The following is a 21,525-nucleotide window of genomic DNA, read 5'->3' on the forward strand; positions in this document are numbered from 1 at the left end:
AGGTTGAGGCTTTAAAGCCTCCCTTTAGAAGTCTTTTTCAGGTGACTGATTTTCTCCTCCATCTCATTAGCAGATGCCAGCAGATGCTGTTTGCCCAGCAGAAGCCACACTCCAGTTGTTACAGCCATCTCGAAACCACCCTGTCATTTTTTCCCTGCTCACGGCCACGGCGAAGCCTGGAGAATATTTATCAAGAAGCAGACGCAGCAGCTTTTTACGGTTAAACTCAGGTCATTAATCTCTAGCGAGAGTTTTCATAATCTTCCTCAGCTTCACCATGTTTGTTTAACTCTCGGGTGGTTGCTCCGTGGAGCTCTGGGTAATTGCAGATTAACTGCTTTTCAATATTAATGGCTCTTCGTTCATGCGCCAGGCTCTCTCCCCTCCAGAGCCAGGGCAATAGCTATTATTATTCTACATTCCTTTTCTCTTATGGGCCAAAATACAATGACATGAGTCTAAATCTTCTGTGTGCTCTGGCTGCTTTGTGGCAGAAGTATTTCGGAGTAAGGGTGATTCCCTCCTCCCCCCCAAATGCAGCGAGCTTCCTCCTGCAGATGGCTCCAAGGAGCTGCTCCCAAGCCACTCCAAACTGCAGCATACTCAAGGACGGGTAGGGACAGTGGCACCTCTCCAATGTCCTCATCCTTCTAGGAGGGGTCTTTATTTATGTAGCCCCCACCCCAAAGCCCCACAAAGCAGGACAGGGCAGGACATGTGGCCGCAAAAACTTCCCAGATTACGTGAAACGTCAGAAGTGACGTGAGGGCTGCAACCCAGCCTTCATCAGGGTAGTGTGATCTGATCATGGCATGAAAGCGAGAACCTCAGCCCCTCCACCCTGGAGCACCTCCAGGTGCCAGGGGTGCAAAGCTTGCTGCGCCAGCACAGTAGAACCACATGGTGTGGATGGAGCCACCACTGTGCTGCCCCATCTGCACGGTCTGTGGGGATGGTTGCTGGTGAGTCCCATACTCTGAGTCACATCTTGGGGCGCACAAGTCAGCACAGACTGGAAATGGGCTGAAAGTGAAGCCGTGTGGACAACCAGTGGCTGATTTTGCTGTGCCATTTTAGCCTCTAGCCAGGACACAGAGCCTGCTTATTGCAGAGGCACTAAAGAGCTAGTCTTGAGTCTCCAACACCTTCCTCACCAGCCTGTCCTCTTTCTCTCCTCTCAAGCCTCTTAGGGTGTTTCAAGGTCTCGGTCTTGTTTAAAAGCCTTCCCAGGACATGTAAAGCCTTTCCAAGAACTCGCCTCTTGCCAAGTTATTCACAACCAAAGAAACTGCCCACCCCAGGCTGCCCGCACATTAGTCCTCTGCTTGAAAAATACCAATGGACTCGATGGTCTTGCATGAGCTTGAAACTCTGTGTATTTGTTCCCCTGGCCCATGAGTGGTTGGGATGAGTCGGCTCCTGCATCCGTGCCGTCCCATCTAGCATCCTCTGCTCCACGTCCAGCCTTGCCCTGGGGTGCCGAGCTGCTCCACTCCGGGCATTACATAGGGCATGAGCTGCACCAGCAGCCAGATCACCTCTTGGCCAGAAAGAGCCCCCAGTCCCCTCTTTGCTGACACTGAGGTGGGACAAACACGTCTAGATGCTGCTGAGCAGAAGCCCCTCACCCCTCCACAAGCCCTCTGTCCTGCGCCCCGGGTAGCGGAGGAGACCCCCACTATCTGGGTGGCAGGGGCAGCTTGAGGTGGGACTTCAGCCCCAGGGCTTTGTCAACCACATCTGGGGGCTGCAGGTTGTGCCACTGGGCAAGGGGCCGGCGTGGGTTGGACAGCATGTCGGACCAGTGCCGCAGCTGGTTGCCTGTGGCCCGGCAGCCCAGGAAGAGTTTGCCGATGGGCTCGTTCTTGGTCACTTTGTCATGATCCCAGACGGAGATGACCACGTCCACGTTCTGCGGGAGAAGGGCACAAGAAAGACAGTCAGTGGGAGGGGGCTTGCCACACCAGGGACTCACTCAGCCCTGGGCGCTGCAGGGAAACCCACCTGGATCTGACTGAAAGGCACCTCAAAAACAAACATCTCATTGAAGTAAGGGCTTAAGGTGTTTTTCTTCACACTTGTCGTCTTCTTCTTCCATTTCTTCCTGTTCAGGATGAGATGCACCTTAACAAAAGGATCTGAGGAGAGAGAGGACATGGCTGGCACAAGTGACAATTTTTGACTGAGGAGCTCAGCTACAAAACAGCTTCCCTAGAGCATTCCCAAGCAGAGCATGGTATCCCATTTGTCACTCCTCATGGTGAGTATCGACCACTCTTCCCCTTGCCAGCCACCCCAGACTTCACCTCCCCCTGCCTCCTCCTGCCACGAGCTCCCCATACCATCCAGCCATGACATTTCCTCCTGGGAGATACCTCTGTCCAAAGCTAGAGTATCTGTGATAGGGAAGGCTGGGAGCCAGCCAAGTGCTGGGTATGGTGGTGGCAGCAGGAAGCAGGTCTTGGCACCAAGAGCTTTCAAGGCTTTGCAGCTCTTGGTGCCATTAAGGCCTGGGCAGGAGTAGGGAGATCTGAGCATGAGCAGCCCCTGCTGACCTGAGAGCCCATCAGAGTCCATCTGCTTCAGCTTCTTGGCTTCCAGGATGAGCACCGTCAGCTTGCCAGTGCTGGGGACATAGCGCAGCGAGAAGCAGATCTCACCCAGTTGCTCTTCCTGATGGAGAGATGCCAGCGATGAGCACTGGGCAGAGGAGCTGGCTCACCTAGGGCTGGACCACCAGTCTGGCCCCAAGTTTCCTGTGTCTCCCCCACCTTCATGCTTGCCCCTACAAGCCTGCTTCTTGGGGTGGTGGCAAGCAAAGCAACAGTGCATCCTTCCCAGCAGAGTTTCCCACCTGCCAGGACCAACCTCCACTTTACTGGCTACCGCCAGGTCACTCCACTGCTCAATGACATGCTGCAGGCTGACGCTGGCCAGGGGCAGCCGGACCTCACCGATGATGTTGTGCTTAGCAAAGCGGTTGAAGTCATAGATCTGCATCACCAGTGTGGATTCAGGCACCTCTGCCTGGGGTACCTGTAGGGGAGGACCCGAAAGCCTGGACACACTCCTCAGTAGCAGCTCCTGCCCCACGGGACAGGGTGGTGGATGCAATAACAGGTCTTTCTCTCTGATGCTTCCCCATCCCAATTTTGCAGGGAGCAGTGCCCATGCAATGGTCTTGGTGGGACCAAAAAAACATCTTCAGCTATAGTTTCCTACCAGGAAAGTGAAGGTCTCATTGAAGACGGGGTTCAGGGTCTTGCGGTAAACCTTGGTCTCATACTTCTTCTTCCTATCAGACGTTAGGTAGACGATCACGTATGGATCGGATGTACCTCCGCTGTCCATGGCCTTCAGCTCGGCTGCCTGCTTCACGCCGACTTTCAGCTTAAAAGGAGTGATGCACAAGGTCACCAGGTGGAGGAGGATGGGGACAGATGACCAGGGGCTCAGTGGGAAGCAAGCAAGTGCAGCAGGGAGGACGCCTCCACACCACCTGGGTGTAAGAGCCAGCAGGCTGTGGGCAGGGGGAGATGTGCAGGAGGCTATGGTCCACCCCAATGGGCAGCAAAATGGGACCATGCAGGAACAAAGCATTTTCCCTGCCGTGCCACAGCCGCAAGCATCCCCACCTCCTGCGCACGGAAGTTGTACTCCAGGGAGTACTGCAGCTTTCCTCGCCCTGTCGGTTCCACACCCCTCTCCAGGTCCTCCATCTCGGGCTGGACCTGCAGCAGAGAGCAGCACTACCCTCAGGACATGCTCAGCCACATCCCTGGCCACCCCCAGGACCGGGCAGCACGGCAGCAAACCTCTCAGGGAGGAGGGAGCTGGGGGAGAGGGGACAGCAGGACGCACGAGGCTGGCCGTGGTGGAGCTGCTGACAGCATGCAAGTTGACTCTCTCCTTCTTCTTGGGCTTCTTCTTGCAACAGCAGCACCTGATGATGCAGATGAGGAAGAGGAGGAGGAGAACAGCCGCTGCCACAGCCACAGCGATGAGCGCCCATTTGGGTACTGGTGTGACATTTGGGGAATGGAGATGGACAGAAGAGTTAAAACCACGCAAAACCCAGTGCATTCAAACTCCTTCCTGGTGCTTCAGCATTAAGGAGTTGTATTTTCAAAATTGTATCTATAATCCTGGACAGTCCCCATGCAGGGAGCCTGCAGCTGGAGACCATTCCCCAAATGGGCAGCAAAGACGTCCTGCCCTCCCGGAACGGCACGGTATCCCTCTGCAGCATCCCCACCCCGATGGACCCCGACAGAAAAAGGGATTTGGAGGGAAAGAAAAATGGATACACAGCCTCAGAGTCCAGGAGCCCCCCCAGATAATGCTGCCTTAGAGACCAGGGCAAGCACTGCCATACTCACATGGGATCTGGCTAAGCCAGCCACCCAGGAAGCCCGGCTGAGCCGTGGTGGCCATGGCCATGGGGCTGCTGGTGAGCCGGGAGGCCGTCGCCCTGCCTTTCGTGGCTGCCACCGCCATGGCTAAGCTGGGGTGACCTGGGGAGGCAAGCAAAGTTAACAGGGTGGGGATTTCCTTTCCAGTGGTGCGTGTGCTGCCAGTGGCCCAGGGCTCTAATGAGAGCAAACACAATTAAAATAAGAGCCCAGAGTAAGCATTTAGGGCTTGGCCACTTTGGCAATGAGGTGTGAAATGGAGCCGCAGGGAGCTGCCGGCAGGGAGGGCTCTGTGCCTACAGCCTTCTCATGCATATCCTATCCCTGCAAGCCTGTCTTTGGAAAGGGGAGGGAGCCAGGCGGATGGATTAGGGTGTTTTCCTTTGTTTTTGAGAAGAGGAATCACCCGTCTGTAGGGCAAAAAAAACCAGGAGCTCTTTTGTGCTGGCTCCTCCTTGGCCAGGCAGCATGAGCTGAAGGGTTTGCTCAGCCCCAGGCAAGCCTCACCGTTAGCTAACACCTTTTTTTTGGCTATTTTCCCCCCTCTCGCAGGGCTGAGGAGCCGGAGGGTTTGCTCCTGGGCTTGCAGTGGGGCTGGTGCCCGCATTGCAGATGTCAGTGGTGCCACCAGGCTGGGGTCACACCGGCTCAGAAACTTTGCGTAAGCCTGACCCGTGCACATGGCAACGCTGACGCAGCTTAAGGGAAGGCTTCAAATGGTTTTTCACTACTGCTCTCCCCATAGCAATGCTCTTATTCTAGCATGAACACTTCCTTGTAGCCAAAACTTCCTCCCTGCCTCCTTTCGGGTGAGAAGCGGCAGCCGCAGAGGCGTGCCAGGAGTGGGGCTGCGCGGCGAGTGGGTCTGCAGCTATCACGGCGCTGGTGGCACCTGGCCCCAGTGCCATGACTGAGGCTGGCAGGTATGTGCTTGTTTGTCTTGGCTGTCCCAGCCGCCCACCTCGCATCTGAGCAGGTCTCTGCTCAAGCAGCCATCATCACCTTGCTCCGCTTGCGCTTTTCCTGTGCTCTCTGCTCACATTCTTCCCACCCCACAGGGCCATGGCTCCTGGCACGGAGAGCCTCCTGGGGAGAAACCACCCCTGCGCTTCCCTCCGCTGAGCCCGCAAAGCCAGCAAGAGCCTTTAATTTTTCCAACAGTGGGTTTTGCCACCTGCGGGCACAGAGCTGGAGGGACGTGGGAATTGCTGTCATCCCTGCGGCATCATCGCTGGGGCAATGAGGTGCAGGCTAAGTGACTTGCCCAGGGCTCATCTGTGCCGTTGGATACCCAAGCTCTGCTTGCAGCCTCACCACCAGCAGCTTTAATGATCAGTTTCTCCTGTTCCCACACACGGAAATTGGTGGCTGGTGACGTGCCTGTGATGCTTAGGAGGCACTGGGCTGCGGCTTCAGGCTGTGGTGGTGGGTGGACACGACAGCGCAGGCAGGCAGGCACCCACCCAGCACAGAATTAGGCGTCTCAGCACTTTTTCCCTGCCAGACTCCATGGACTGCGTCACACTAGTCTGATGTTGGCCCTGGTTTAAAAAAAAAAGGCTCAACCCCGCCCTGCGGGGTGACCTGAGCCGCTGTTTTGGGGGCGATGGGGACAGCCCTGCTGCGGCCTGGGAGAGGCAGTGCAGCCTTGGTGGGCTCTGCAGGGAGCGTCCAGCAATCCTGCTCCTGGAAAAGGGGCTGGGGGAGCCCTGCTGCTCACTCCCACCCTGTGCTTGCCTGGCTCCCAAAACCAGACTTACCGATGCGTCTCCTTCCCAGCCTTAGTCTCCCTTCCCCGCTGCGAGAGCTCCGGGACCAGACACCACGCGTGGCAGGGGCATGCTACAGGGTGAGACGGGACCCCGCCGGGTGCAGAGCCGAGGGTGCAGCAGGTATGGTGGCTGCACAGCACGGCCAAAACAGGAAAGTCTGCTTTGCCAGCCCAGGAACCGGGCGGCCCCAGCAGCTCCGTCGGCCCCACCTTGCCTCTGACCCAAGCCGTGCTCACGCAGGCGAAAAACCAGTGGGGAACTCCCTGCTGGACCAGGAAGCAAAACCTGCCCTCCTGCCTGCGAGAAACCATCAGGCATCACTGCCCAGCTCCATGCCCTGGCAAAGTCGTTTCTTCAAACCATCCCTGCAGTGATGCTGGGCTGGACCACACGTCTGCAGTCACTTAGCGCAAGGGGATGGATGCTTGCAAGAGGATGGGTGCATGGCTGCATCCATCCCTCGTGAGCCCTGCACCTGGGGAGCCCAGCTGGTCAGTCCACAGGGGCACCTGGTGGTTTAATGCACCATGCGAGGGCCCGGGCAATGCGTGCGGCAGTGGGGATGAACGGGGATGCTTCACTCTAATGCGGCAGAGAGGGCAACCAGGGCGAGGGGATACTGCTTGGGTGGCTCCATCAGCCAGCACCAACGGGAGCAGCACCAGGCACATGGCCAGGAGCGATTCCGCCGGCATCCCTGTCACATTAAATTTATGCTTGCACATTTCTTCCCTTGCTGCCAATTCAGCAAAGTCAGCCCAAAACCTGCCTTATCACGGCACAAATTTGGGGCAGTGCTGGAAGCAGGGAGCCATACTGCCAGCACACGATGGTTGACGCAGACATGGGGATGGAGGCCCCAGAAACCAGACCCATCCCAGCTCTGCCTGGCCACCCTGGCTCACCGGTCCTGCCAGATTTTCACATGGACACCAAGGCGTTGCAACACTGGTCACCTGGCCACAGGAGAGGTTTTGCGGCTGCCTCTCAGACACCTACAACCTGGCCCCACTCACAAGCACCCTGCGCTCCTGCTGCTCAGAGAAGCATCATCTCCAGAAGCAGGAGATGCTGTGGGAATGGTGCTGCAACAAAACCCTGGGGGGGGAAACACAGAAGCCAAAATTCTTTTTGCTCAAAACTGGCAGTCCCAGAGGATGCACAGAAGAAATACATAAGGGGGGCAATGGGAAAAGGAAACATGCCCAATAAAATCAGTCAGGGAGAGGGTGTTTGCTTATGCATGCTAAAGGCTGAGCTTATCAGTAGCCTTTTCCACAGGCTGTTTGCTGGAGACAAGCATCTCGGTGAAGCCGAGCTGCGCAGGACCCCGGTTGCAGCCCACAGTTTGGGAGGAGGTTTGGTGATGCCGGTGACAACCCAGTGCCAGGCAGGGGGGACAGCTGCTTGGCCTTAGTGCAGGGGAGTTTGGTCTCCTTTGGCAGGAGGCAGGCAGGAAAGGCTGCTGCTCTGGGCCCTCTTCCAGCAGTGGGGCAAGGGAAAAGCTGCAGGATGGCAGCTGCTCCTCTATGTCAGCTGCCCCCTCAAATCTCACTCTTGGGCAGAAAGTGGGTCTTGAAATACCCTGGTAGCACGAGCCTCGCAGGGCTGGATGCTACACAGCCTGTCCAGGGGAGCGAGGTCCCAGCCCGAAAATCACCCCTGCAGCGCATAACATGCAGCTTACAGAAAAGAAGGGAAAAGGGACCCGAAAACGTTACAGGAAAATTGCAAATGTGGTGAGACCCCCACTGCACCCTGCCACACTCCACACCAGCCTGTCTCCCTGGCTCAGCTCCCTGCATCCGCCTGCATACTCTGCAAGCCATTCCTGAACAGGTAACCCTATATTTTCGGTCAAAAACACAACCGTTATGTATTCAAGGGCCGGGAAATGAGAGGTCTGGACGCAGGCTATAAATACCCCAGCTACAGAAATAGACATCACGGCAGCGCTTGTGGGCAGCGAGCAGCGACTGAGCACAAGCTCTGAGGGAGCCCAAAAAGCAGCACCGGGGATGAGCCCCTTCCCCAGGAGCTTGGCCATGGCCGAGGGCAGGCTTGGGCAGCCGTGACCGTGCGGTGCTGGCTGGGAAATGCAGCCTGTCCAGGGCACGACGCCAACCCGCCGGGCTGCCTACAAATCCCAGCACGCCGGGGAGCGGAGCTGCACCCCAGTCTGCCTCCTGCCTGCTTCCTGCCAGCACGGGGAGGGGGAAATATAAACGGCAGCATCTCGAGCAAAGTTTGGATGCTGCTGCCGGACAGGCTGCACCGGGGAGCGGAGGCAGCACTCGCGGTGAGTTTGGGCTTTTCTCTCTAGCGAAATGCCGGCTCTGTGCGGTGGGGTTAATCGCTGCGCCGCGCTACGCAGCTGTAGGATGAGCTGAGGGGACCAGCCAGCATCCGTCTGACACGCTTTCCTGCGCGTCCGGCATTGCCGGGGAGGGGGGGGACTGGCAGCGGAGGTGTGTGTATGTGCATATACGCATATCAGTATGTAAGCAATACTGCAGTTATTAGCGGCAGGTAGATGGAAAGGGGAAGTCAGGCTGGGTTTGCAGCACTTGGAAGGGCAGAGCAGAAATTAGAGGTGTTGTTCTCCCCCCAGGAAGGGCTTGCTCAGCTCCGTTGTCTCCTCTCATTTCCCTTTCACTTTTAGAAAAGTGCTTGGCTGAAATTCGGTCAGAGGACAGCTTCCTCCTGCTCAGCAGACAAAAAGGGCTGGTGGTTGCCACCCTCTGCCCTGCTCTGTGGGAGGAGACCCCTGCCCAGCACAGTTTATGGGTGGAAGAAGCAGAGGGATGCTCAGCATCTCCCGGCTTTCCAGACACCCCCTGGCTGGGGAAGCAGCCCTGCCGGCAGGGATTTCCACTCCCGGGGCAGCTGGGGAATACACATGCAAGCATTGAACCCCCACGGCAAGGCTCCAGCTCTTGGGGCTGGCATCAGCCAAGTGCATTTCCTAACAGCCCAGGCCACGCTTTGTACAGCCCCTGAATAATAAAAATGAATTCAAGAAAACTGGGGCAAAAGAAAGATCTCTCTGGAGACTCTGACTCCCCCTTCACTCTGCATGCTGGCTTTGGTCTATGCTTGCACAGCCCCTCAACCCTGTAATCAGGTGGAGCATGAACCGGTAAATGAGGTTTGAACCCCCCTGCCATCCCCAGCACATCAGTGCAGGGACATCATTGCTGCCTCCAGAGAAACCCCACAGCATACTTGTAGGAGCTGCTGGGTGGAAACAACCCCCATGGGGTGCCCCTCGGTGGGAATGGGAACAGTTCCCATCCCACAGGCTGAATCCTAAAATTCCACTTCTAACACTGACTAGTGCACAGAAATGAAGCGTACAGCGTGGTGGTTACGGAAACCACAGGACCTGGGTGCGCAAAAATAAATGTGATTTCTTACTCAGCTGCTAGGCATGGGCAGACCGTGTAACCCCCCGTGACTTTCGTCTGCCAGACCCGGGTTAGCACAGCCTGCACTGAGACCTTTAGCGTAGAGATCGGCTGGCTCGCAGGGCTGTGGAGGGGCAGACCAGCCCCAGCAGCGGGATTCCACCCTGCACCCAAGCCCTCACCACACACCTCCCCTGACTCAGGCCTTTTGCAGCTGCAAATGAGCTGCTCACACAGTGAACTTGCTTATTTGTGGACAGAAGTTCGCCATTCACACACAAAAAAAAAGTAAGAAGAAAGGCAATAAGGATGTGAACTAGAAGCCTACCGGTAAGATCTTACCTATTTTGGCTTTTTAGCTCCAATCAATCTCCAAGCCCTAGTTAAGATGCATAAAGACAGACTTAATTTGCTGGAAAGAGCTTCACAACTGCTTTTAGCAGTTCCCCCTGGAGAAAAATACTCTTTGGGGAAAAAAAAAAGAAAAAAGCCACTTCATCACATTTAATTGGAACTACTAGACCAGGCTTTCTCAGAGCAGAGCTGTTGTCGGCAGAAGCAGGTTGATTTGGGTTGCCCCACTTGGTGGGTAGGATGTCCCCTTTCTTTTCCACCTTCCCTCCTCTCTAGATTGGCTGTTTTATAGTGTATCAGTTTAATTGTATACTTTTCTCTTTGAGGCTGAAAGTGGAAGATGGCAGAGCCTGAAAGCACAATCATAAACACCGACGTGAAACAGGTAAAAGGTTGTTCGTTACAAAACACGCATCCTGTATTTCCAAAGCAAGTTTTGAAATGCCACCGCAGGAGACGACACACCACAGCCCAGAGCTGCGGTGGCATGAATTGCTTGTGCCTAGCTTTCAGCAGAACTAGCCTGTCCCAGGGGTGCTGGCCACCTGGTCCCAGTGAGGTCCCTGTGATTTCCACATGGGAAGAGGTTGCAGGACTGAACCTCCAGTTGCATGGACAGGACGGGCGCATTTGCTCACACTTAAGTTTTGGAGCGGCCAGGGAGAAAGCAGCAGCTTCTGTACATGTATATAGACTTTATTAGACTCTCCAGAACTGAACTGTGCAAAGAAACACAGCAGTGCCCAGCTCAGCACAAACAGGCGACCGTGGCTGTGCTGTGCCCACAAACACCAATGTTATGAAGCAATCCCCTCTGGTATGTGCTGTCCTCAGAGCATATGGCACTTGGCAGACAGGTTAGGGTTTCATAACTGCCTGCCCCATCCTTGGTGGCCAGAAAATGAAGATTGGGCTTGGTACCTCTTCTCCAAAGGCCCTCTGGCATCAGGAACCATGACGCATGGATGATGCCTCCAACACCCAATCTCACCACCCTGATCAGTGGAGCCCCGTCTCTCCCTGCTCACCCCACCTCCCCAAACTCCTTCTTTGCTGTCCCCTAACCCCTCTTTCCTCCCTGTCCTGCAGAAAGACCCTAGTGAGGCACTGGTCATTGCGGTGACCACCAGAGCCATCTTCAACCTGGAGGAAGAGCACAAGCTCTACATGGAGAAGGGCAAGGAGGAGTACATAAGGCACCAGCAGGCCAACCAGGACAAGCCTCTGCCACCAGGCACGGCTTTCGCCTTCATCCAGGTGAGCCCCACACCTAGCCAGGGGCACATGCAGACCCCCGCAGAATGGGGTGAAAGTTCAGCTTTCCCAGCTTTATGTCTCAACTCCCATCACAGGGTGCAGATATGCCTGTCCTGGCCTCTTGGCCTCCTTGCAAGGCATCGAGACCTGTGCTCCTCACCGGTCCCGCATGTCCACCTGCCCCCTAGTGGGTATCCTGCTCCCTGCCCTCTTGGTGATGGCTTTTGGAGTACGGTTGCTCTGTCTGGTTCTCCATAACATGCTACCCTTGCCATAGCTGACAGATGCAGCACAAACCACTAACCTTAACTGCAAAAGAGCCCCAGCAACACCATCACAGTCATGCCCCTCCAAGAGAGTCTCATCTTCTCACAGGCGGTGCAGTATGTGAACGAGAAGATCCTGGAGAGCAACCCAGCAGAGAAGGACCTCTTTGACATCCTGGTGCTCTCCAACAACAGCCCTGAGAGCGGAATGCGCATCATCAACAGCGCCAAGCACTACGGTAAGGGAGATTCCATCCATGGAGGTGCCTGCTTCCCCTGGGATGCTGCAAAGCAGATAAGGCACAACAGTGGAGCATCAGTGGCAAATACAGAGCCAGGGGACACACGGGGGAGGGGTTATTTTGGAAACGAGCCCAATTCCTGGCCGCCCCATGCAGCTTGCCCAGGGTGATGGAGCACACCCAACATACAGGCTCCTGTCAGAGCCCAGCTCCCTTTGGCCGAATCCTTTGCACCAGGGGGGCTGGCAGCATTTTGTGCAGCCAAGGCATCCTCAGGCAGCTACTAAAGAAACAGAGTTGTTAAACACAACCTAAATCTTGGATTTAGGCTCATTTAAGGGAGGGATGAAGGCAATATTTAACTGCACTCTGCAGTTTTGTAGGAGCAATGGGGCAAGAAGATGCAGCAAAAACATGGGCAGGTTCCCCACACAGCACTGAGAAATGAAGTGCCCCAAGCTCTGCAGCAAAGCATGCCGAGACCCTGGGGAGGGACGGGGGTGCTGCGAGGAGGATGTTGCCCCATAACAGACTTTGCTCACATTCCCTGACCCAAAGGCCTGGAGATCTCAAAGTTCTGCTTTGTCAGCGACGAGGACTCCACGCAGTACCTGAAGTCCCACAGGGTCAAGCTCTTCCTCTCGGCTGACAGGACAGATGTCTGCAATGCCCTCCGGAGAGGTGTGTTCTCCCCTCCATCCCACGCCCCCAAACCCACCACACTTTCCCCAAGCAGCTCAGTACTAAGAGGCAATGCCAGAGACCATGGTTTCACAGGGGCAAGGAGATGAATGGCACACTCACTACCAGTACAGACCTGAAAACTTCAGTCTCCTCTTCTATCCCCAACAGGGATAACAAAACAAGGCAAACACACCAGGATTTCTCAGATGCCTTCACAAGTCACCAAGTGCTTTATGCATAATTCTGGCCATAGATCTGCCACGGGCTGGTCATTCCCTGCCTGACATTTAAGCCTTTCTAACAAAGACACTGACCATTGCTGCTCCCTGGATCAATAACTGTGCATCGCTGGTTCCCAGGCCTTTGTGAGGATGCTATAGAAATTTGCTTTCTTGGTACACACAGAGTTACCATGTGCTCAGGGATAGATGCAAGCAGATGCTTGACCTGGATCGGAGGCAGTACAGCTCTAATGGGGTTAATCGCCTCCTTATTAATTTGCTTGGGTATGAGCACATCAGCTGGCCAAGGTCCTTCAAGGTCAGGAGCAAGCCATCTGCAGCCTGGGCTTTCCTTCGCTGCACAGCACATTCCTTGAGCCTCCTTGAAGAGCATCATTGCTCTGACAAGTCTCTCTCATCCGGGGGCCTCAGTCCACGGATGAGGGCGGGCAGGGAGCAGCCTGTACGAAGAGACTTGTAATTAAGCCAATTACCCCAATCAAGTGGAGGTGCCAGTCCCTATTACTCACAGCTCAGAGTGCTAAATCTGGGCATTAAAGCCAGGCTTGGCAGGGTGAGCGAGCACCAGGAGGAGGGCTGCCCATGCCCACACAACCACGCATCATCTCTTAGCAGACCGAGTATCTCTCCAGACATCGGTGTCTGATCAGTGGCTCTGTCTTGTCCATTCCCATGCCCATGGGGGGATACCACAGCCCTAGAAAGGCTGGCCTGACCCCTCTTTCCCCAGAAAGACCCCTGGCTTGGAGACCCCAACATTTATGGTGTGGGACAGGGCCATGGCAGATGTTCAGGGAAGAGCTGGCCATGCACGAGCTGCCCCCAGGAGGGGGTGCCCCTCCTGAGCCCCACCTTGCTCTCTCTCACAGGGGTCTCGTCAGCGCTCGTCTTCCAGCAGGAGGTGCAGGCTCCCAGCACCCCGCTCCGTGTGGTGTTTGATGGGGACGCCGTGCTCTTCTCTGATGAGACAGACCAGGTCTTCCGGGAGCAGGGGCTGGAGGGGGCACTGCAGTACGAGCGGGAGATGGAGGCTGTGCCCATGGGAGAGGTAAGCAAGCCACCCCACTTTGATGGGCATCCACAGACACCATGAGCATCTCTCCCACTAGGGCTTTGACATGAGTAGCCAAAACAGCACAAATCTTTACAGTATCCCTTTGCATCCACCACTCGGTCCCTGGTGTGGGCCTGATCCGGAGTGCCACTGGAGATGGATCTGGCCTGATGTCTCCTGTAAGCGAGCATCAGTTCCCAAATATCCAGAGTTGCGGATTTTTAGACTGGGACCTCTTGCTGTGCAAGTCCCTGCAGGACTCAGACCCAGAGGCACTGCTCGCCAGGATGTACCTTCCTGGTCACCCTGGGATTAGGATGAGCATCACAATGCTCACCTTCCTCCCAAGCACCCCAGTGCACAGCACCAGTCCCAGCACCGCCCAATCCTGCACCACACAGGTGTCCCTGTGCTCTGCAGAGCCCTGAGAAACCCTGGAAGAGGACCAAGTGGCTTGTACAGGGAGAGAAGGTGTCTCCTTATTTCTCACTCACTCCCAAGTGACTTGCTGTGCTTCCAGGGTCCCCTGAAGGCTTTTGCCATGCACCTTGGGAAGATGCGCAAGAAGTTCAGCCAGGAAAAATCCCCCATCCGCACTTACCTGGTGACTGCCCGCAGTGGCCGGGACATGGGCATCCGAGCCATCAAGACGCTTCGGGAGTGGGGTCTGGCCATTGACGAGGCTTTTTTCATGGACGGGGCTCCCAAGGGCCCCATCCTCGCCCAGATCCAGCCCCACATTTTTTTTGACGACGGCCTTCATAACATCCAGGGGGCTCGAGATGTGGGTGTACCCTCTGCCTGGGTCCCTTCCTGCAGCTGATGGGCTGCAGGCCAGCAGACCTCCCTCCTAGCAGCACAGGGGACTGGGACAGTTGAAGGCAAACCTTCTGGTGGAGAGGGAAGGATTTCCTAACCTGCAGCAAGCAAGCCTCAGGGAAAGGAGGCAAGAGCGTTGCATGAGAGCACAGACTACCAGGCAAGACTTGATGCTCATTTCTGCTCCTGATATGAGGTCCTTTATGTCTTAGGATAAAGCCAAAAAATGCAGCTGTGCCAGAAAGGAGGGACACCTTTGCTGGCACACTGAGAACTATCACCTGCACCCCAGTAGGACCTGGGGACTTTTCTGCAAAGAAATAAATGAAGCTGTTGCCCCACACATGAGATAAAGGAAGCACGAAACCAAGCACTAAAACTTCTAGCTTTGGCTGTGCTCAGACAGCCTGCAAGATTTATTCCCAGGATCTCTGCCCAAAGGAAGCCCTCAAGACCCTGCCTCAGCAGACACACTCAGCTTGCTTTCCTGAGGAGGCTGATGTGCTAGCAAGTCCTTCAGGCAGCTCCAGCCAAACTCAGCAGAGGGAAAAAGACTTCAAAGCTGCAAAGGACTTACAAACTTTTTAGAAATGGGTGACCAGGTTGAAGAAAGAAAGCCCAAGCTGTTCCCCTCTATAGAAGAGATCATAGCACAAGTCACCTTTCATTAGGCATGCAGACTGCTCACAGAGTGCCCTTAGGAGACCCAGACCTGTAGGGCACTCAATTCCTGGAGCTGCAGGAGATGGGCCAGGGACAAGGCTGCAACCGAGGTCTGAGGTCCATCCAGGAGACAGAGCTGCTACATAGCTCCAATGTCCCACCAGGAGAGGGCAGTGGAGATGGGCTGCCTACACCACAAGCCATGCAGGGGTCAGGGCTGCAGACCAGCACTCCAGGGACCAGAACAGAACTAGGTGCACAGGCCTGAGTTTAGATGGGTCTCCAGGGCTGTGAGGGGAGGTGGGTGGGTGGGGGTCCCAGGAGTGGCAGTTCAGGGCAGGTGGGGTCCATGGGAGTGCTCAGGACCCTGCCTGGCACCAAATCACCTGTTGCACAGGGATACCTTTCCACCAGCAGTTTGGACTCTGCTCCTCATTTTCCTGGGAAGCAAGCAGCCCCCCGCCCCCGAGATTCACTTGCAGGTTTCTTTCCCCAGGGCTGGATATGAGCAGTTGCCACTAGAGGCCACTGTGCTGCCCAGGGATACAACACCCCGAAAACCCCAGGAGCTCCCCAAAGCCACCTCAACAAGATACAAACTGGCCGCTCAGGGCAGTGCTTGCTTGGTGGCAGTAGGATTATGGATGGAGGAGATAAATATGATGGTGGCTTAGTTTTTTTAACTTCAGAGTAATCAGAAAGTAATTTTTTTTTAAAGCATCACAAGCGTCGCTCTCACCAATGTCTTTTTCCCCTCAATAAATAAATAAATGAGCATCCCCATGTGAGCACTTGTCCCTCGTGCCTGTGTTCAGTGGCATGGGAGGAGGGCTGCGATAATTCCACGCTCTTTTACAGACATTTGATTCTTTTATCCAGTCTTATATGTGCACATTGAGCTGGGTTCAATACACAAGAAACCTTCAGTCAACTTTGGATTAGTTCTCTGCCCAGCTTCTTGCGTCCCCAAACCTGCACCCTTCTGCTACCCTGAGCTTGGGGGATCTGCAAATCTCACCCTGCCAAGGGGAGCTGCTGGCCCCATGGTGCCACTGGCATGGGTCCTGTCCCTTCCACCGTGGCCACCACATGGGGCCAAACTCGGGGCTGCCAGGGCAGAGCAGGGCAGGCATGCTCAGGCATGGGGCTTTGTGAGGAAGCCATCTCCAAAGATACAAAGCCCAGCAGGGTTTTGGCACCAGCAGTCTGGCCCCTGGCCTTTTCACTCAGTTCAGATGCTGAAATTAGATGTCTGGAGGTACCAACATCAACAACACCAGCTACTCATCATTCGCTAATGATGCTAAGTACCCGCCACCCTCAATCACTGAACAAACATTAATTACGGCATGCTCAAAACATGCCCGGTGAGCAGGTAAAGATGTTCATCCCACTTTTATGCAGGTCAGATACCACCAGGCTGGGTACAGGGATCCAAGGACCCATCTCCAGCCCAGCTCACCATGCACAGCCGGCTGCTTCGGTGGCAGCTGGCGGTGGGGACATGGACCCTGTGGTGGTGGCAGTGGTGGTGGTCCCAGACATCCTCCACCACTCTGACCCATCGCCTTTGCCAATGCCTGGACAGTGCCAGCAGGAGCTCGGTCAATGCTTTGGCTGAGGGGGAATTAGCTGAGTCAAGGGTGGTGGGGAAAGGCCCACGTGAGCCTTCACAGGGCGCGAGCTGCTGAGGCAGGGGGAAAGTGCCACGTGCCTTCCTCCAGCACTGTCAGCACAGTGGGGGATGACAGGGCGAAATGTGCCCAAAATGGGAAAAAAGGAAGGAAACTCAGGGTTTGCAGAGTTGCTTCATATGGGGCTAAGTGCAGCTGCTTTGGGCCATGGCTCAAAGGTGTAGCATCAAAACTGCCCTTTACTGTCCTGCTCTGAAGATGGAGCATAAAAAACACCCCCCAGCAAGGACTGCTGCAGCCTTACCCTCTGCTGCAAGGGCAAACTTGTTTCTGTCTTAGAGGCATCTGTAAATAGTTCATTAATGCTTAGGATGTTCCTCAAGTCTCAGCTTTCTGAGGCATTTTAATCTCCCTCCTTCAAGGGGTTGCTGGTGCCCAGGGCTTTCCTGCTGCTGCTACAGCCCAAAGGGAGTTTAGCTGCTGGGGCTAGTTGCAGGATGCTTCTCTGATATCTCTCTCAGCTTTTGGGGGCCAGGGCAAGGAAGAAGCAGGTCACACCACCATGCCACCCACAGGGACAGGCTCCCTTTGAGCCCTGCTGGGTTTCACACTTTTCCACTCCGTGAAAAGAAATGAAGGGGTGCAAAGGGGGATCTGAGGACCTGCACTTGATTTCGGCCGTTGCTTTTCAGCGACCCCGCGCCGTCCCAGCTGAAGCTGCCCAGCGCTGGGGTCCCCACCGGCACTGACCCACCAGTGCTTGGGACACCCTCACGAGACCCTCCCAGTGCGGGGAGGGATGCGGGCAATGCCTCCTCCGCCAAGCCCAGCTCTGCTGGCCATGCCGAACAAGCAGCCCTTGTTTTGGGGGGGGCACGTGACCCCAGGGATCAGAGGCTGTGGACGTCTGGCCCCAAGGGGTTTGCAAGAGACCTTTGCCCAGGAGTATGCCCTTAATCCCTGACTCACTGCACCAGTGAATTTAGGATTGCATACTTTAAAAAATCCCAATTTAGCGCTATGAGAGAGAAAGGAATTTTTTATGGAATGATGGCGCTGCAGGGAGGGAAGATTGGCAGGTATTTAGCTGCTAACAGACATCTGCATTGGCAGTGTCCGAGCAGTTCGGCTTTATTGACTCCTGCCTGCAGCGGGAGAAGATGCTGGAGGCTGCAGGACCTGGGCACAGCTGCAGTGTCTGCCAGAGATGCTCCCACACCTCCCTCCACCCACAACATACAAGGACCTTCGACCACAAGCACGGGGCACTCATCTTCGCATTTTTGACCTAACCCTAAGCCACGCCGGTGACAGAGCTCCTTGGGAAACACTCAGGGGTTCCCAGCCAGGGAGGGTGAGATGCCAAGTCTCACACTGCAAATAATTATAAACAGGGTGTTTTCTGTGCAGAGGCTCAGAGAGAGGGTGTGCAAAGCCACAGACTGTGTTTGCCAAGGTGCTTAAACGTGGGTTCAAGATCTTAACCCCAGGCAGGCACGTTGGAAAATGCTGGCTGTGGCAGCAAGTGAAGCTGGTGCTTAGGAGAAAGGTGACAACAAATAAGTGGGAATTAAGAGCCTTCATGGGCATATTCACACAGTAACACCCGCGCCGGGAGGTCAGGATTGATTCACCAAAGAGGAGCTGGGTGGTTGCTCCTACTCCAAGGAAACACATTGCAATTTTAAGCCGATCCTTGGGTTGCCATAGGGTGTTGACCCTTGTCTCTCTGAGCCCACCCTCTTCCCAGGACCAGAAGGCTCAATTGCTTTGGTGCTTTGTCACATGGAGAAGATGTAATTGCATAAATTATGGTCTTCTTGAGGCAGCTTTGGCTGGAAATTAAAAGAAATAATTAAACGGCACCTAGTGCTGGCAAAGAAAATGAGATGGATGGCATGCTTGGATGAGGCTGGAGGCACATCTTTGCATCTAGCATGGACATCCCACCTGTGAGACGATATTCCCCCCCCGCAAGCTGAGCTCGAGTGGCCCCAGGGACCATGACAGGAATTGCTCAAGGCAGGCGATGAGGTGAATCGGGTCCCAGTGCTCCCCACCACATCCTGGCGTGGGAGGCAATGAATCGATGCCATCATTGCCACTTACCACCTCATCCCGTCAGCCGTCGGTCACGCTGCCTGCTACCAGCGCCTGCCAGGGTTGTTGTTGCCTGTCCCCAGCAATTTCAGCCTGCTGCAAAATAACTCGGGTGAGGCAAACACCACGAGATCCCTGCCCCGAGGAGCAGACGAGGCCAGCAGCCGGGGTGAGGCAGGTCCCCTCCTCCCCGAGATGGGTACCAGGTGTGTCCTCAGCCGTGGGGGAGGATGGGCCGGGGGATGCGGAAGGACGTCCGATGCCGAGTGGGGTCAGGCGCAGGCAGGCAGTGCGGGGGCAGCGAGGATTTGGGCAGGGCCATGCAGAGAGTGCGTGGGATGCAGGGACAGGCGATGCCGAGTTTGGCAGCAGCCCGACAAGGCACGGCGGTGTACGAGTAAACCCTAGTGAAGACATCAGCGCACCTCATAGGCTTAAAGACATTAAGCATTTTGCTCTATAAGACCTTTTTTTAAAAAAATTAGCTAGGGGAAAGGCTGGAAGAGCAGGATATGATGGAGAAGGTCCACTAGGGAGAAAGTACCCCATGCTCAAAGCTGCTGCAAAGGCCCTGATGGGGATGGAGCCACGCTCAGGGCTCCTGCCCATCGTGGCACCCAGCCACGACACCTAGCCATTGGTGAGCCACCTTCACCAGCCACCGGGATCAGGGTTTGCGGCGTGAGAGACACCAAAGGAACAATTAACACCCAGTCTAAGCCTTTTGCAACTCCACGTAGCCTCTCCCCAAGGTCACTGCAGCCCATGCTGGCAGCCAAAAAATGTTTAAGCAGGCTGCCTGCCAGCTCTGCCTCCAAACCAGCCCCAGCCAGCCGGCACCAACAGAGCAGGGATTGCCACCACCCACGATGCCCAGGACATATCCCTCAGCACCTGCAGTGCTGGGACATGGTGGCCAGAGCCTGGACGGGTCCATTTGGTGTGCCCAGTGCAACCCCTCCCCTGCTCCCACATTTCCCATCAGCCAGAGCTGCTGCTAAAGCACCTTCAAGTTTGCTTTTGCGGGTGTCACCCATAAAGAGGGTGTAATTTGGGAATTGCCGGTGCCGCTGAAAAACGCGCCCTCACCTTGTGAATTGTGCATCAGTTTAGGAAACGGCGTTGGGAGTGGGCGAGATCCTGGCGCTGCGCCGGGAAAAAGTTAACCACCACTTCGCTCGAGGGCTCGAGGCCGGTGAATCAGGCTCTGCTAATTAGCTGCATCCAGCAGCTTCACACCGGTACGAGGACCTTGAGTTGGAGTCAGGGTGTTTGCAACCAGACGTGCCCGGACTTGAGCGCCTGTAGGCCCTACTCAGCTCAGACTGAGGAATATTTTTCTTTTTTTCCTTTAGCAACGAGCTGCAAAATCCCAAACACTTTTTTCTGGATTTGAAGACGACGTTCATCCTCTAAAAATCCCACCCGCAGCTTTGCATTTAACACCTCTTGGCCAAAAAGTAATCCGTGTTTCTGAACTGAAGCTTTCCTTGCCCCTTAGGTCATTGCAATTCAGGGCACTGTCTACCGCTGCAATAAATGAATTTATAAAAAAAAAAAACATCAAGGAAAGGGCGAAGGCAAATGCATGGCCAGCCCTAAGGAGAAAGACGCCACCATAGCATCCCTGCCAGAGAAACTAAGGAACATCAGGTCCCTGGCCATGTGGCAAAGGGCACATGGGACAGCCCAGTGTCACCCACAGAGGGGACCCCAGTCTCCCAGGGCTGGGGCTGGTGCACCTCCTCATAGGAGCCGCTGGGGCTGAGTCATTCAACCTGCCCTTGGGAATCCTCTCAGGCAGGGATTGAGGTTGCGAAAGCGTGTCCCGCTCCCAGGGGTGCGTCACCCCACACCCACAGCCGTGGGTGCCGGGCACAGCACTCCGGCTCACCCCCAGAGCCGGAGGGATGCGGGAGGCTGCGGAGACAGGCCAGCAAGGAAAGGGTTTCATCCACCATGCCGAAAATAGGAGCAAGAAGGGGCAGGTCCCTTGGCCATCTCTCGCACATCTCCGCCAGCTCTGAACACCTTGGCCACAGCACTCCAGGTCTTGCTCAAAGAACAGGGAAAAATGGCTAAAAACCCTCATGCCCAGGCTCATGCCGGCCTAATCTTTTGAAGATAACACCACACAACTTTCATGGTCCCAGCCTATAAATACCCAGACATATTTCCAGCTCCTGGTGAAACATCCCTGCTGCACCTCTCAAGGCTTTGACATCAGGGCAAACATCCCACAGAGGTGCTGAAGGAGCCCAAATGAGGAAATCCAGACTCCTTGCCAGGGCCACTGGTTCCCAGCACGCAGGCGCAGTGGTGGCAGCTCCAAAACCACCAGTGCCAAGGGCTGGAGACAAATTAAACACTCTGGGGATAACCGCCCCCTGCCCCAGCCCCTTCCCATTCAGGAGAGGATCATCATTGTAATGTTCCCCAATATGGCCCTGTCCTCCCTTTTTCCCAAAAAGCCACTGGGAAGTGTCTGGGCTCACCAGTGGGATGGACACCTAAGTTGCTTAGAGAAGCACGTCTAAAAGCAGTGACCCTCTCGTGTTGGTAAGAGAGCAGCTCCGGATGCAGACACAAGCCCTGCTACCACCAAGCCCGAGCAAAGGC

The 21,525-nt window shown here is 55.4% G+C and overlaps 2 protein-coding genes across 4 annotated transcripts; one reads left to right on the forward strand and one right to left on the reverse strand.

Moving 5' to 3' along the window:
- Window positions 1-1,353: 1,353 nt before the first annotated feature.
- Window positions 1,354-6,385, reverse strand: SYT8 (synaptotagmin 8). Of its 2 annotated transcripts, XM_063332319.1 has the most exons (9): window positions 6,173-6,385; window positions 4,380-4,514; window positions 3,862-4,019; window positions 3,636-3,731; window positions 3,223-3,390; window positions 2,869-3,036; window positions 2,556-2,673; window positions 2,005-2,138; window positions 1,354-1,912 (listed from the first exon to the last, which is right to left on the reverse strand). In XM_063332319.1, the coding sequence occupies exons 2-9, from the start codon at window positions 4,495-4,497 to the stop codon at window positions 1,679-1,681; spliced, it is 1,194 nt and encodes a 397-aa protein (XP_063188389.1). In that variant the 5' UTR covers window positions 4,498-4,514; window positions 6,173-6,385; the 3' UTR covers window positions 1,354-1,678. The 2 variants fall into 2 exon arrangements, with proteins under 2 accessions (XP_063188389.1, XP_063188390.1); XM_063332320.1 differs by lacking the exon at window positions 2,869-3,036.
- A 1,768-nt stretch (window positions 6,386-8,153) lies between these two features.
- Window positions 8,154-15,960, forward strand: LOC134515324 (cytosolic 5'-nucleotidase 1A-like). 2 transcript variants are annotated; one of them, XM_063334171.1, is made up of 7 exons: window positions 8,154-8,483; window positions 10,272-10,330; window positions 11,035-11,202; window positions 11,578-11,707; window positions 12,269-12,391; window positions 13,506-13,684; window positions 14,211-15,960. In XM_063334171.1, exons 2-7 carry the CDS (start codon window positions 10,286-10,288, stop codon window positions 14,511-14,513), a joined length of 948 nt encoding a protein of 315 aa, XP_063190241.1. In that variant the 5' UTR covers window positions 8,154-8,483; window positions 10,272-10,285; the 3' UTR covers window positions 14,514-15,960. The 2 variants fall into 2 exon arrangements, with proteins under 2 accessions (XP_063190241.1, XP_063190242.1); XM_063334172.1 differs by lacking the exon at window positions 12,269-12,391.
- The last annotated feature ends 5,565 nt before the right edge of the window (window positions 15,961-21,525 follow it).

The sequence above is a fragment of the Chroicocephalus ridibundus genome, chromosome 4, assembly GCF_963924245.1.
Source record: "Chroicocephalus ridibundus chromosome 4, bChrRid1.1, whole genome shotgun sequence".
Lineage (NCBI taxonomy): Eukaryota > Metazoa > Chordata > Aves > Charadriiformes > Laridae > Chroicocephalus > Chroicocephalus ridibundus.